The following is a 16995-nucleotide window of genomic DNA, read 5'->3' on the forward strand; positions in this document are numbered from 1 at the left end:
AGAACGATTTTTTTACCAAACCTCAAATATTTGTATTTTTATTTTACGCTATTTTCGACATAAATGTAAGTTAAATATTAGTCAACATAGGTTCAACACCAGACACGCGTCAGAAATGTGAAAACATTATTGGAAAATATTTATTTCATAAATGTGCACTTTGTACTGTCTATATGTTAAAATATATAACGTAAACCATTGTTTTTTTTTTTTTTGTGAAAAGCTACGTGATGTCATTGGTAATAAAACTGTACACTATCAGTTGATAAAATGTACAAGCAAATGTGTAATAATAAAGTTAAAAGCGGTGAAAAAACGGTAAATACAATACAGTAGTTATTTATTTGTATGCATAAGGCCACCGGCCCAAAATAAAAATCTATAATGCTCAAAGAGTGATGTATATTTTATGTAATGCATGCATAATAAATAATGAGATGTAAGTAAAACTTAATACAGTTGTATATGTAACAACTTATAATTAAATTTCACAGCATATGTCTGTTCAAATGTGCATACCAAAAGTCAAAACATTATATGGATAGCCACATATTGTAATTGGTGTACAATTATAACCTTTGTGACTTATTTGTAAGCTAGCACATATGTAGAAAGTTATTAGTGCTGGAATAAAAATAGTAACTGTCACGGAATAAGTAAATTCTGGTGAACTAATATTACTATAGTCCATTTCGTTAGTGTGCGAATCCTTATCGTTAATACGAGAGTGCGTATCGCTTATGTGAGAGTCAATATCGTTAGTGTGCGAATCCTTATCATTAATACGAGAGCGTGTATGGCTTATGTGAGAGTCCATTTCGTTAGTGTGCGAATCCATATTTTTTTTACGAGAGCGTGTATCGCTTATGTGAGTGTCCATTTCGTTAGCGTGCGAATCCTTATCGTTGGCGAATGGCGAGCGTTCAAATATCTCCCCGGGCTCGCCTCATCGCCGAGGCGAAAACACCGTAAAATCCCCGGGCTTTTGCCTGCCTCGCGAGGCGCTGCCCGCGCGAAACTTTGACTGCCCGTATCTCGAGTCTAACGTCGAGAACGGCGGCCTCCCGGGCTTCGTTCGCCTCGCAGACCACGTACAACCTACCCCGGGCCGGGTCCGCCGCCCGGCCGCTAGCTCGCCTGCTCTCTCGCCTGCCTGCCTGCCTCGCCTGCCTCGCGAGCTCGGAGACACGGCGGCCCAAAGGTACTAGCGCTGGTCAGGCCGGGGACTAGCTCGCCTCGCGGCAGGCAGGCAGGCAGGCAGGCAGGCTCGCCGAGAGGCGCGCGCGCCTGGCTTGGCGAATGCCCGGTCTTCGTCCGCGTGTATCTCCGGGACGTCTTGGCCGATCTCGACGTTCCAGGTACCGCTGGAAAGCTACTTGTCTTGGCCGGGTCCAGTGCTGTCGACGCGGCGATTCGCCGCCGAGCAGAGGTGTCCTGCAGGCAGGCAGGAACGCAGGCAGAGGCCCGGTGTGAGCCCGGGAAGGTATCTCGGCCGAGCGGAGGCCTCCCGGGCTAGGGGAAGACGCGATAGTACCAGGCAGGCAGGCAGGCATTGGCCCGGTGTGAGCCCGTGAAGGTATCTCGACCGAGCAGAGGCCTCCCGGGCTAGGGGACGACGCGGTAGTACTAAGCAGGCAGACAGGCAGGCTCGCCGGGACCCCGACCAGCGCGCAAAAGTGTAGAAAAAAAAGTTAAAGTCAGTGGCCGACCCACAACCAAGTTGTCATTCCATACATATGTGGGGACGACGTCTGGAAGCTCGCGGGAGGCGAGCACGGACACGTAGCCGAGCGTCGGCCGGGCTTCGCCTCGAGGCAGGCAGGCAGGCAAGCAGGCAGGCTCGGCGGCCGGGCTTCTCGCGGTGGCCGCCTGCCTGCGAGCTGTGGTACCGTCGGAAAGCGCCTGGTCTTGGCCGGGTCCCCGTGCTGTAGAGCAGAGGCCTCCCGGGCTATTGGACGGCGCGATAGTACTAGGCAGGCAGGCGGGCAGGCAGACAGAGGCCCGGTGTGAGCCCGGGAAGGTATCTCGGCCGAGCGGAGGCCTCCCGTGCTAGGGTGCGACGCGATAGTACTAGGCAGGCAGGCAGGCATAAGCCCGTTGTGAGCCCGTGAAGGTATCTCGACCGAGCAGAGGCCTCCCGGGCTAGGGGACGACGCGGTAGTACTAGGCAGGCAGGCACGCAGGCAGAGGCCCGGTGTGAGCCCGGGAAGGTATCTCGGCCGAGCAGAGGCCTCCCGGGCTAGGGGACGACGCGATAGTACTAGGCAGGCAGGCAGGCTCGTCGAGAGCCCGGCCAGCGCGCAAAAGTGTAGAAAAAAAGTTAAAGTCGATGTGACCGACCCACATTCGGGTGGTACATTTGCCTGGCCAGAACCACAAACCACATGTCATTCCTATGTATGTGAGAGGGTGTGGGAAGCAAGTCAGGCAGGTGGCGAGCACGCGGACGTTGAGCGGAGCCCGGTGGTCCGTCTCTTCGGAAACTGCTTCAGCACTTCAGAAGCCCGGCGTTACAAAGCTCCCCGGTCTTGGCACCCACTCCGCCAAGCTCTTGGTACCGTCAGCACTTGCGGCCGTCAAAGCCCCGAGCAAGCGCGAGAGCGAGCACGCCCAGGCGGCAGTAGCCTCGTCGGCAGACCAGTGGCGATCGGCGAGAAGCCTTCTCAGGTCCCGAGAAGCGAAGGTAGGCCGCGGTGTCTCTTGTCTATACAACGAGCTTGACGTGTCCTGCGAGTCCGGCCCGGTTCACCCGGAGCCCGAACGGCGACCGTAAGAACGGTATTTGCCATTTCGTTAGTGTGCAAATTCATTAACATCATGAGGCGCATTCGCTCTACAATCTCTTTTTTTTATTTCAAAACTATTAGCTAACGGTAATAAAGTTATTAAAGGAAAATCTTCGACCAGTTTGACAATTACGAATTTGGAAAGCGAGATTTTGAAACTTTAAGGGCATACTATTATAAAACAATATAGTTTGCTATTATGTATAATTGTCTATTAAATTTCATGCAGCTTAGATGCCCAAACGTTCTTATACTGTTATCGGCACCCATTTAGGTGGTTAAACTAAAACAAATTGACCATGAAAGGTGTTATACAGCAATGAAAGCCTCAGGAAATTTATTCCGTTAAGTTAAGAACTTGAAATAAAAACAAACACGGAGATTGCAGAGCCGAATGATTTTCATAATTTTTGCTACTAAACAGGCAAAAACAGGTTCCCAAAATCCTATTTTTTCAACGTCTCGCCGCCATCTTGAAGCTCAGAGTCAAAATCCTCTCTTAAACCGTTGCAGATTTGAAATACGTGTAACGCCTGGTCCCTGGTCTGCTGTAGTGAATGAACAGTGGTTGTATATCCCCCATTTTTAGTTAAACTATGTTTATTTATCTTCTTGGTTGAAATAAGATCTTCAACTTGGTATCGAATATTTTGATGATATTACTTTGTCATTTTTTTTTATCTTACTCCATTCTCAGGGAGCAGCAAAAATGCAGAAAAGAAAATCTGAAATCGGCATGATATTTTTTTGTTTTTTCAGTGTCCTCAATATAAGAGTATAACGACGAACAATCTTTTAAATTGGTCGGGTGGTCAGAGATGTCAATTTCATTTTATCATCTAATGCATACCTATGAGTCGTGCACTATTCAGTAAACAGATAGCATACGTTTCACAAAGAATGACTTCGATTGAATATAGATAAAACACTCAAAAAAGAAGGGTGGCACTATTATTTCATAGTTGTAAACATTGATTATGCTGTATTCTTGGCCAGTGGCCTTTATTTACAATAAAACTTGAGTTAAGTTGAGTTGTGAACGTAACAAAGCATTGTGGGTATTCAATTTTTTCGAACGAAGTCTACTAGACTGTGTCATTTAATGTGCAAAACAAGATTAAAAAAGATGACTTTGAAACGTTCCAGCATCACCGATGTTGTTGTTGTTTCCATGAAATAAAAAATAAATGTGTTTGCTTTTCGTAACTATGGAATATACATAACCTTAAAGTGATATAATTTTCACATTAACACTTGTTCTTTTCACTCGTAAAATATTTAATGTAAATCACTTCTCTGTAAGATATACTCCATTTCTACTTGAACAAACATCCTCCATCTCTCAAACCGTTCGTACCCGGTTCATCCCGGTTAACCCTGGCTCACTGTTCCAGGATACTTCGGGAGCTGTAAATAGATCAGTCATACCACACAAGAGTGTTTATAAAGGATTTGCAACATTTAGCTTTGATGTGGCGACATACAGCTGCAGTACACTTTTTTGCGTCATTTAACGTTATGCTCCAGTCAATTGTAACCACGGCGGTTTTGTTTTGCTCCGAAAATACCGAGGACTGGGCCTTACTTAGGTATCCCGGGGTGCGGGGGCATTTGGCGGGGATTTTTCCAGCAGTCTGTTCCCACAGGGCGGGGATTTTACCCGGGATTAGCTTGACCGAAAACCAAAGTTCCCGCTCTTCCCCGAACCTGAGGTGCCGTGGTTACAAGTGACTGGTTGCATTACAGATTCGACATATAACCTAAGTCGATTTTGAGACCTTAAGCATTTATTGCGACATAAAGCGACAGTCTTGCGACATATAACGGAAAGTGTTACATTTAGCGCTGGTGGAACATTTAACGTTGCTACAATCATAATTACGTCCGTTGGGACGGTTATCTGCAATCTGACTATAATCTCGTAAACCAACATATCGTTCATGGTGTATTTTGGTATTTAGTCCGAGAGCTCACCCCGCGTGATTTTCGGGGACATGTCAAATACACAATATCGCGATCACTATATTTACAAACATTTTTTATAAGTTAGCGTGATTGAACATGCTGAATGATACCATTGTCTCACAGAATGGTGAATAAATGGCCATAAAAGCGTACGTCGACTGTCCACATAAGATATGTACAATTGGATCTAGTATTGCTTTTACATACATTTGGCACGTGACTGATTCAAAAAACATGGCTGACATTTGACCCTCGTGCATCCAGTGTTCCTTCCTCGGCGCTGCTTTATCACGCCTACTAAAGCTCCACCACGCATCGGTGGTGCAAAGAAAATGATCTATCGACCCTTCCGTGGTGCAGTTGTGCCTTTTGTTGAACTTTTATTGTTTTAGAGTCTGTTACTATGTTGATGCTTGAATAAATCTATGAGATAATAATTATGTTACATTTGGATACACTCGACTAAATTTAGGGTTGAGCCTTAATTATACCAACACTTCTAGTTTTAGAGTAACAGCCTCAAAAATACTAAAATTCTAAATCACTTTAGGCTTTTCACTGCGGAAAATGGTTGAATATACGGGAAAGAACGGTCCCGTACATCTTGAATACACGGGCGTGTTCGGACCCGTACACGAATACGTATACGGAACACCACGTGTACGGACTTCCGTATATCCATCCCCGTACCCGTGGATATACGGAGTTATCATTGTATATATAAAAAATATTTTTTATTTCTTTCACGTGTTTTTGAAGGACACATATTTTTAGCATAGCATTTTTTTGCCAAAAATATATGTATGGATGTACGGAGCCCGTACACCCGCATGTTCAGGATGGATATACGGACCCGGTACATGCAACGTGTACGGGATGAATATACGGACCCTGTACATGCAACGTGTACGGAATGAATATACGGACCCCGTACACGCAACGTGTACGGAATGAATATACTGAGCTTGTACACGCAACGTGTACGGGATGGATGTACGGACCCCGTACATGCAACGTGTACGGGATGAATATACGGACCCCGTACAGGCAACGTGTACGGGATGGAGATAGGACTCCGTACACGCAACGTGTACGGGATGGATATACGGACTCCGTACACGGAACATGTACGGGATGAATATACGGAGCCAGTACACGCAACGTATACGGGATGGATATACGGACCCGTACACGCAAAATGTACGGGATTGGAATACGGACCCCGTACACGGATGAATGTACGGACCTTATACGGGATGGACAAAGAAATGGTTTGACCGTGTTAGACACAAATGATAAGAAATAACAAATACATGCTGTTTTTTTTTATAAAACATTATTTATAGACATAGGAAAAACTACTATTTATATAAATTCATAAGATTTAAAATTATCATGTTTGAGTAATCAATGTTTAATGTCATTCTCGATCTGCCTTAACATAATCATTTCATTGTGGCATTTGCTCAAACAAAATGTTGTATGATTAAAATTCCACTGTCTTGTCAAACAACAATTTATACAGGCTGTTAAAATAAACATCCAGAAAACATTACACAACTAATATGAGTTCCATTTCGCGATTTCTTGGTTTCAGGCAATAGGTCAAATTGCGCACGGACGTCAGGTCACTGAAAAAAGAAATTATACAGACACAATAAGCTTATGGCGTACAAACATTTGAAATGCAGATTTGATATAATACAGCAATATGGCAAATTCATCACCATGAAGTTAGAAAACCCCGTGACAGAAAAAACATTAGAAAATGTGACACAACCTATATATGTCTAAGTCTAGACTTGTTAAAAATGCACTCTCAAAGCATTAAAAACTGTAATCTTTGGCAGTTTTTTAGCAATTGACTATGATCTTTGTGCTTGAATTGAAGGAATTTATACAAAAGTTAGCTAAATCTGAGACAAACTATTTTATGTCAAAACGGTCAATCTGTGAAAGTGCAACTCTAAAAAATCAACCAGTCCATTCCCCAGATGTGATGATAATACATAAACATAAATCTGTGTTGTACATGACATCTCTATGAACAATTGTCAATATATGCGAACTAATATTTAATCAAAGTAAATTCAATACATAGCTTGTATTAATTCATAAAGACATACATATTTATTATCTTGTTTCCCCTCAAAAATGTACCAGAGAGCCAAAATTTTTAAACCTTTTAGATTGCCATCTTTATTCTGATGTACATTTATTCTAATTAAAAGATATTTTAAGCTCACAATGCTGTACCTTAATTCAAATACCAAACCCACATTTCATCAGAATTAAAGTTTATCCGGTTGTTCAATGGTTCACGTTCGAATGATAAATACCTATGCACAGTTCACAGACATAATAACTAACTAATAATCGGTGTCCCATCAAAAAATAAATTCATTCATTCATTCATTCATTCATTCATTCATTCATTCATTCATTCATTCATTCATTCATTCATTCATTCATTCATTCATTCATTCATTCATTCATTCATTCATTCATTCATTCATTCATTCATTCATTCATTCATTCATTCATTCATTCATTCATTCATTCATTCATTCATTCATTCATTCATTCATTCATTCATTCATTCATTCATTCATTCATTCATTCATTCATTCATTCATTCATTCATTCATTCATTCATTTATTTATTTATTTATTTATTTATTTATTTAATCTATCCATCCATCCATCCATCCATCCATCCATCCATCCATCATCCATCCATCCATCCATCCATCCATCTATTTATTTATTTATTTACCATTATTCAATTCATGCCTAATATGATAATAATATTTTCCGCAGCTTGTCGATGAAATTAATTGATAATTTTAATAATTCGTGTTTCGTAAACCCACTGGCCATGTGGTTATGTAAACAAATGATCTCCGCGTGACATGCACTAATTGAAAAGGCCATAAAAGTACCCGGGAAAAAGACAGTGATGACACTTTTTAAATATATTAGGGGCCACCTTTCAATATAAAAAAAAACATATATTAGTTATGCACCCAATTTCTTCGGTCACCCATAAATTGAAACAGTCGTCTGTGGGCTTATCTGAAAAATGTATTAGTTAATTATTACGATTTACTAGAAGTGATATAGCCTTATGTGTTTATATATACGAGGGAACCGATGTTTCGAACGACCCGATTTTCAATTCTCCAGTCTGTTATGAAATATCTTTCAGTGTATTTTAGGTTTGAAATCGTCTGCTTACTATGGCACCGGTTATGTGTTGCGTTGTGGAAATCGCTTATATGTTCAAAGGCTGTCGTATACTATATGTATACTAAACATAAATTTTAAAAGAAATATCAATAAATTAATAGAAATTTTTAGTTTTACAAAATTGCCATATTGCAAATCAAAGTGAAAAGGAATTATTTTCATTGATTCCGATGTTGGATCGACATGGTAGTGTTTATTCATATTCTTATTATGAACCGAGGACCGAGGATATTGCTCGACTGCTCGACATAATTAGGTTTCGATGCAGCGTGGGTATATTTTATATGAAAATAGAAGGAAAAAGTTCGGGACCAAGCTCCGACCTCGAGGGAACGCCGGTTCTCGAAAGACCGCTTGTTAGAGGGAACGCAGTTTCACTGAAAGTCCTAACATTTAGGAGTGAACCCCTCCACTCATAACCTATATGCCCCATTGTTCCGTTTTGTACCTGTATATTTGCGAACATCCATAATATACGGGATTTGTACACGCCAGTATATTCATCATGTACGGGAAACTAAACATTCCCGGGCCCTACCCGTGAATTAATCCATCCAGCATTGTCTAATTCAATTATTTTGTATCATATAGATGTCATTGTAATTTCTTCAACGGCTGTTAAAACACATAAAAGCATTAATATTTCTACAAAATGCGACTCCTGTTACTCTGAAACACGGAAAAACGAATAAGTCAATGGTATATGTAATAAATGTTGATCGTATCATATAGCTGTCAAATGTAACACCACTCAGCATTGTCAAATCTTATTCTTCTGTATCATAAAGATGTCGCTTTAATTTCATCAAACTTAAGGCTGTTAGAACCAAAAAAGCGTTTACAATTTCTAAAAAACGTGACTCTTACTTACATATTCCTGTTTCTCTGCAAGTCAATGGTATAAGTGTTGTTCATACATGTATCATATATTCTGTCAAATGAATGAACAAGTAACCTTACTTGATTTCACAATTCAACACTAAACAGCATGGGTGTACGGGAAACAGTACATTTCCGTATATCTATAGTGTACGGGAATTCTTACTTTTCCGTACACTCAGCGTGTACAGGAACTTGTATATTTCCATACATCCATAATATACGGGAAATGTAAAATCCCGTCTATTCATCGTTTACGGGAATGGTTTAATCCCGTACTGTCAAAGTGTACGGAAGAGCATGAATTCCCGTTCACTCAACATGTACGGAGACCAAACATGTCCGTCCGTTCAAGATATACGGAGATGTACGGTGCCGTATATTCATCAAAATATTTTTAGTACTAGCCGTAAATCAACCCTACCAGCATTGCCGAATCTCATTTTTTATCATTAACATGTCGCTTTAATTTCATCAAAGGCTGTTGAAACCATAAAAGCCTTACATTTCCTACCCAACTTGACCCTTGCTAACACATTGCTGTTTCTCTACTTAACACGGAAAAATGTATACAAGTCAATGGTTTAAATGCTGTTTATATCATATATGCTCTCAAAAAAAATAAAAATAAAAATTACCTTACTTGATTACAAAATTAAAAACTATTTTATAACATGGGTGTACGGGAAAGTGTACATTTTCGTATATCCATAGTGTACGGGAATTGTTACTTTTGCGTACACTCAGCGTGTACGGGAACTGATATATTTCCGTACATCCATAATATACGGGAATTGTACACGCCCGTATATTCATCGTGTACGGAAATGGTATAATCCCGTACACGATAAATATACGGAAGAACATAATTTCCCGTATTTTCAACATACGGAGACCGTACATGTCCGTACACTCAAGATATACGGAGATGTACGGTGCCGTACATACATCAAAATAGTTTAAGTACTAGTCGTTAGTCAATCAACTCAGTATAGTCCAATTTACTAGTATTTATTTGTTACCATTCGGACCCTTTCTAATTTCATCAAAAGCTGTCGAAACCCATTAAAGCATACAATTTTCGACGAAGGTGATTTTTACTGACACCATCCTGTTTTTCTACGAAACTGTGATTTTTTTAAGTCAATGGTCTAAATGTCGTTCATATCATGTATGCTACCAAATTAAACACCGAAAGACCTAAATTGATTACAGAATTCATTTTTTACTTATAACACTGATGTACGGGTACGCCCGTAAAACGAATCCCGTATACTCAAGATATGCGAGTTTTATGAATATACGGGTCCGAACACACCCGTATATTCAACATCCCGTACACTTACCGTACACGTTGGGTGTACGGGTTTCAGTACATTCCCGTATATTCAACCATTTTTCGCATTGTTTAATCCAGTAAAAACCTTTCTAGTTCTCAATACCTTGGGTTACCCTAAACACGTTTTTGTTTTGTTTTTGCCTTTTGTCTCTTACTTAGTAAATGTATTTTAGGTAATTTAACATCAATGCTTATTGTTTTCGCAAAAATCGTATGATTTGTAAATTGTATATATTAAAAATACTTTATCATCACATAATACACAGTAATAAACAGGAGCGAAATTTTAAAATCATGCACGTGATAGTGGTTCTATACATAGATGAAGTTTTTCTTTCGGATTGTTTATTTGTATACCGGGGTAGACTAGTTTACAGTTTGCGGCCAAGAGAGGATAACAATGTAGAATTGTCAATTCCATCTAAACGAAATAAATTAAAAAGATTCATTGAAATACAGTGATCAATGAAACAAATTTTAAATTGTGAAATGGAAAGTTTAAAAGTCGTATTACAGGGGGAAAGACATAAAAAGTCATGCAAATATTAAGTGAAAACAAACAAACAAAATGGTGGACGGCGGATTTGTAAGGAATAGTATCTACTTTTGCTTGGTAGGTAAACTTTCTCTATACATTTTGAAAAAGGTATACGTCTATTATGTGGCGAAAAACATACTTTCCGATCGGCACCTTAGTTTGGTATCATAACTCTAAGATAAACAGTTATTGAACAGATTGTGGGTAACGATGCGATGTTTACAAATAAACGTGTTGGTTTTATCCACAATATTTCGTATTTTCCCGGTAAGTATGGCAATTTTGTGCATGTTGTAACTGTGCTTACATGTATATCTTCTTATTTTCAAAGTTGATGGTTATCACTTGACTTAACACAATATCTGACCGATTTTATGTTCATTGATCCCCATGTTGTTTATTACAAGCACAATACCAGCATTTTGGAGTAGCAGGCAAAGGAAGGTACCAGAGTCTGTATTTTTCCTTACAAATCCGCCATTTTGCTTGCACAGAAATATTTTTCTCACTTAATGAGAGGAAATTAGCCTCCAACTCCTAATCCTAAAAAAAAGAAATCCCAGCGTCTGTACCATTTAAAAGGGACTCGCTCATGTTGTTGCGTGATTGGTTGATTGACATTATCACGTCATCTTAAAAAAAGGTCAAAATTTTCTTCACATATGTATAAATGCTGGTTGCATGGTGGTGACTGTGTCGGTTTTCTTAATTGTTCTTGACCTGAGCGGTGTGGGTTCGCACCACTTTACCCCCAAAATACTTTTTGTGTACTAATAATGATGCAATGAGTGTTTCAGATGCATTACCGGGAACAAATTTTTGGTCCAAAAAATGAGGGAGTCCCTTTAACGCGGAACTGATCAGTGAAAAGGTTAATAAAATCCTTTCTGTTAAGATTGTCTACTAAAACGTTGATGTGACAAAGTAAGTGCAGTGAATGGAGTAAGGGAAGTAACTTAGATTTCTTTAAACTGTCATTGACTTGTGTCAATAGTTTCCATAAATAGAATCACTAATAGTATACATGTATGTGGATATGTTGCGACTTTTATATACAGGTTGGTTGTATTAATCATTTATTGTTGTTTTGGTTATAGCCTTGCTTTGTCATGTAAGAAACGAGCTGTTGCTTAACGTCTTAGTATTTATTGATACAAATGATTACATTTGAAGTTTAATTGAATTGAATACGAGTTTCTTTCGAGCTCGTGGGGCTGATTTCTTTTCCAGTAGTATTATTGTGTTACTTACTAAGTAAATGATTTAATGTGTCATTTTTGGTATTTCTCGTATAACTGAATATTTAGTTTTATATTCTTTAAAGATGCGGCATGTGGTAATTATAAAGGCGCATGTATTGTCGTCTTAATTCATTGAAATGTGCACTATCACAGATAAACTGTTTTGACAACTTTTTAATTTTGTTATCTTTGAGCGAGCCAATTTTTGCAAAAAAACATCGAAACCAGTCATATAAGACTGCTGACAAAATATTAGATCGCAGATTTTTATATTTTAGTTCAAAAAAGGATTTTTTTTATATATTTTTCTTTCCATAAAACATTAATTTTAATACGGAAATATGAACATCTGTGATCTGATCATTTGTAAGTAATCTTTTATCATTTGTTTGCAGATATTTACGCAAAAATTTGCTCTTTCCAAGTCAAGAATTTAAAAAAAAAGTTTTAAAAACGGTATATCTGTGAGAGTGCAGCTTTAAGGGTCAAAATTTACTTCCTGTCAGTCTATAATGGCAGTTTAAGCACAGTCCTTGAATTATAGGTGTGATTATGCTAACACATGCCGATCAAGGGGGGTTTGCACAACCGCCCCCCCCCCCCCCCCAAAAATGTCCAAGTATACTTTTTACGCGTAAAATTCTTCATTTCGGACTAAAAATGGTTACTTGCCAACCATGACTTTAATCCAAATACATTTCGGTTCTGAGGGAGGGGTGCAAATAAAAAATGTACGCACCCTCTGACATTGAATCCTGGATCTACCCCTGGTATTTTTATGTTAGTGAGTGTGCAATCACACTGTATCTTGTAAATGCACTGAGGATGATTTGTTTTAAATGTCATCCGAGTTTAACTCGTATTGTTTAAGCTGTATGATTCCAGGTTATTCATTTATTTGTACATATCAAGTTTTATAAGACATGTAATAAATGCGTTCTATATAGTTTTTACTGGGTTAGTTTTTACGGGTTTTTTTATTTTTACTGTACAAGATATTCAATTTTTGATATCCAATGTCCAATGTTTTGCCGACACGACATTCATTCTGTTCATCTTCAAAATTAAATGTCGCGCCAGTGCGACTTTCATTTTTATTGTCTTTTGTCCAATGTCGTATATTTAGCTTAATTCAAACAACTCTTTTCATTTATACTCTGATTTCCCCAAATGTAGCTCAGCCCATGCAGGTCAAATTCAGTTTTTACGTTCCATTGTTAGCGTTTGTTGATCTATCAGCTGTAAAGGGTTGTTTCCTTAAATAAACCTCTTTAGCTTTAGCAGCACCCGTGTTGCCTCTATCAAATATCGGTACAATAATATCCTTTCCACAGAATATTCCCCTTTGGCAGTGAGGTAGCTACATAGAGGCATTGGCGGCCTGCGCCTGCAACGTTTTCGAAAAATGACAAATTAAAATAACCCTAGAATGCAATAAAGCGGCTTTAACACTTATAACAAATTTTGAACAATAGCAAGTTTGGTGTTTAATTATAAGTACGTGCAGAGTGTATTTCTCGATTTTATTGTAACCGTCGCAAATATAATTAAGTGTGTAATGTACTGGCAAATTCCCTAAACTCACTTAGAACCATCACGCCTAAAAAAAATAGGCTAAGCTACGCCCTTGTTTACTATGCATTGTATTGTATTTATGAATAAAGCGTGTGAAATGATTTAAAATAAATCTTTGAACATTTCCGCTACAATTTTATTTATGCCAGGGCTCTTCGAGTTAATATTTGAAGAGACAGTATTTTTATTCAGTGCCGTTAAAGGTTTGACAAATTTCTTGTTTTTGTGTGCTACCATGTGTGTTTGTTGTTGTTGTTGGTGTTGGTGTTGGTGTTGGTGGTGGTGGTGGTGGTGTGGGGACATAATTTTGTTGACTCGGGTATGATGCTCTTATTTTCCTGATTTTATTGTGTATTTTTTTATATATTATTGAAGTATTCTGGCACTTTGAACCTCGTTAAATTGTGGCGGTTTGTGGCATTTAATTGACATTGCCTTTGAATAATTGTCTCCGTGAGTGTCTGAAAGGTCGTTTGAGATCTTTGGAAAAGCTCTCAGGGAAGTTGTATTAATACGTTGCGTCAAACATGTAGGTGTTATTTTCATGATTTTTAAAAGTAATAATTTCGTAATCTTTGATTTTTTTTAATTAAAATATATGATATCTGTTATTTATGAAAGTTCTTTGCTTCATTGTGCAGGGATATATAGCATATGATGCACGTGAAGTTAGCGGCCAAGCGACGTGGGTAAGCGGCATAGCGAACAAGCGGACGGAAGTCAGCGGCCTGGCAGCCTAGCGACGTGAACTTGGCGGCCTAGCGGCCTATTTTTTCCTCTATTTTAAAGGCATTGTTGATGCATTTTCTTGGAAAACAATGGTTAATCAATGTTTTTATTCATACTTTAACATAGCGGCCTAAAATGTTTTTCATTTTTCAAAGCATTTTTGTATGCATATCCATTAAAACAATGATACATTTACTGTTGTAATGCAGTTCGGCGGCCTAGCGGCGTGAAGTTAGCGGCCAAGCGACCTAGCGGCCTAAACTTTGTTTCTATTTTAAAGCATTTTTACATGCACTTGGTCGAGTTTTGGAGAAAATGCAGATATTCGCTAAAGGATGTTGATTTGTGAAAGAAACCATAAAATTATCATTGTTTGAGAAGAAAAAGCATGTATAGGTGCTTTAAAATAGGAAACCATTTAGGCCGCTAGGCCGCAAACTTCACGCCGCTACGCCGCTGAAGTGCTTGATCGACTTTTTTGAAAACATGTTAAAAATCGCTTCAGATTGATATTTTTGCGCATTAAACAGTTAATATATCATTTTAGAAGTAAAGGCATGTAAACATGCTTTGGAATAGGATGCCATTTTAGGCCGCTAGGCCGCTAGGCCGCTAAGCCGCTAACGTCACGCCGTTAGACCGTTTAAGTGCTTGATCGACTGTTTTTGAAATGAGTTGATAATCGCTTCAAAAAATTGTTTAAAAAGAACTGGCAACTTTACGGCGCTAGGACGCTAACTTCACGCCGCCAGGCCGCTAACATCACGAAGCTGAGCCTCCAGGCCGCTAACTTCACACCGCTAGGTCGCTAGGCCGCCAATTTACGCCGCCAGGCCTCCAGACCGCTATGCCGCTAACTTCACGCCGCTAGGCCGCTAAGCCGCCAAATTCACGCCGCTAGGCCGCCAGGCCGCAATGCTGCTATGCCGCTAGCTTTACGCCGCTAGGCCGCTTACTTCACGCCGCTAGACCGTTAACTTCACGTACATTACCATATGTGTAAAACAACAACTTTCTTTTATAAAAATGCAAAGTTAATAGAGGTGTTTATGATTACTATTAGCAAATGGAACATGATCAAGTGAATCATTATAGCAAACACGTTCAATACCTTTAGTTGGTCTATTCATATTATTATCGATCTGGCAATCATATTATTATTATTATTATTACTATTATTATTAGGTGACTCGTGTAACGTTATAACAGCTAAGCAATTGTATACAGCGTGCATTATTTTTCTCCAGAAATGTTTGTGCCCTTTCGTATCTGAGAAAGAATATTACACTTCTATTTCGTCATTTCCTCGAACGACTAACGAACTAACGTATTTGTTACTTGAATATGTACTTACTTTGATAATATGGCATTTCAGGACGGGCCGCTTTCCACCCTTACGAATGTTAAATTGGGTAACATGATCATATCAGAGGGAACGTTCAGACGTCTCATTAGTATTGTGATACAGTCGGGACATTCTGTGAACTGTAAGTTAAAGCGCTGTACAATAAAGCCTGAAGAGAACGTGAGACAGCTGCAGGTGGAGATGGAGAACCAGTCCGCTCTTCAGATGGTTGCTCTACAGCCCGTCTCAGCTGACTATGAAACACACATTACAATAAAGGATACGACCATGTCAGCAGGAGAGTTCAGACGTCTCGTTAGTATTGTGATACAGTCGGGACATTCTGTGAACTGTGAGTTATTGCACTGTACAATAGAACCTGATGAGGACGTGAGACAGCTGCAGTTGGAGATGGAGAACCAGTCCGCTCTTCAGATGGTTGCTCTACAGCCCGTCTCAGCTGACTATACAACACACATTACAATAGAGGACACGACCATGTCAGCAGGAGAGTTCAGACGTCTCGATAGTATTGTGATACAGTCGGGACATTATGTGAACTGTGAGTTAGACGCCTGTACAATAGAGCCTGAAGAGGACGTGAGACAGCTGCAGGTGGAGATGGAGAACCAGTCCGCTCTTCCGATGGTTGCTCTACAGCCCGTCTCAGCTGACTATACAACACACATTGCAATAGTGGATACGATCATGTCAGCAGGAGAGTTAAGACGTCTCGTTAGTATTGTGATACAGTCGGGACATTCTGTGAACTGTGAGTTATGGCACTGTACAATAGAGCCTGAAGAGGACGTGAGACAGCTGCAGGTGGAGATGGAGAACCAGTCCGCTCTTCCGATGGTTGCTCTACAGCCCGTCTCAGCTGACTATACAACACACATTACAATAGTGGATACGATCATGTCAGCAGGAGAGTTAAGACGTCTCGTTAGTATTGTGATACAGTCGGGACATTCTGTGAACTGTGAGTTATGGCTCTGTACAATAGAGCCTGATGAGGACGTGAGACAGCTGCAGATGGAGATGGAGAACATGTCCGCCGTGAAACTTGTGAGGCCCTTCCAGCTTGATGAATTCCATTACTGGTCTGTTGAGTTCAACGTAAACGTAAATGGTAGGTGACATTCTCACAATTACTTGAAAGATATGACTGATGATAAAATTAAAAATGAGACTGGCTGAATTATGAAAAGATCTAAACTGAACGTTCACATTTAGATTTACTTTATATTATGAAGACAGTATTGTGTCGATCTGCAAATCATTTGAATTTGCAGTTATCATGATAGAAAACGAATCAAATCAAATCATTCTTGTTCAAAATTGTTTTT

At 39.5% G+C, this 16995-nt stretch overlaps 1 protein-coding gene across 1 annotated transcript in view; it reads left to right on the plus strand.

Annotated features, from left to right (window-relative positions):
* Positions 1-16995, plus strand: part of LOC128223240 (uncharacterized) — a 40663-nt gene that overhangs the window by 14054 nt on the left and 9614 nt on the right. Inside the window, exon 2 of the mRNA XM_052932531.1 lies at positions 15677-16778. Coding sequence (XP_052788491.1) covers positions 15719-16778 — 1060 coding nt within the window. The 5' untranslated portion in view covers positions 15677-15718. The remainder of the gene's footprint in view (positions 1-15676; positions 16779-16995) is intronic.

The sequence above is a fragment of the Mya arenaria genome, chromosome 17 (assembly GCF_026914265.1).
Source record: "Mya arenaria isolate MELC-2E11 chromosome 17, ASM2691426v1".
In the NCBI taxonomy this organism is placed as follows: domain Eukaryota; kingdom Metazoa; phylum Mollusca; class Bivalvia; order Myida; family Myidae; genus Mya; species Mya arenaria.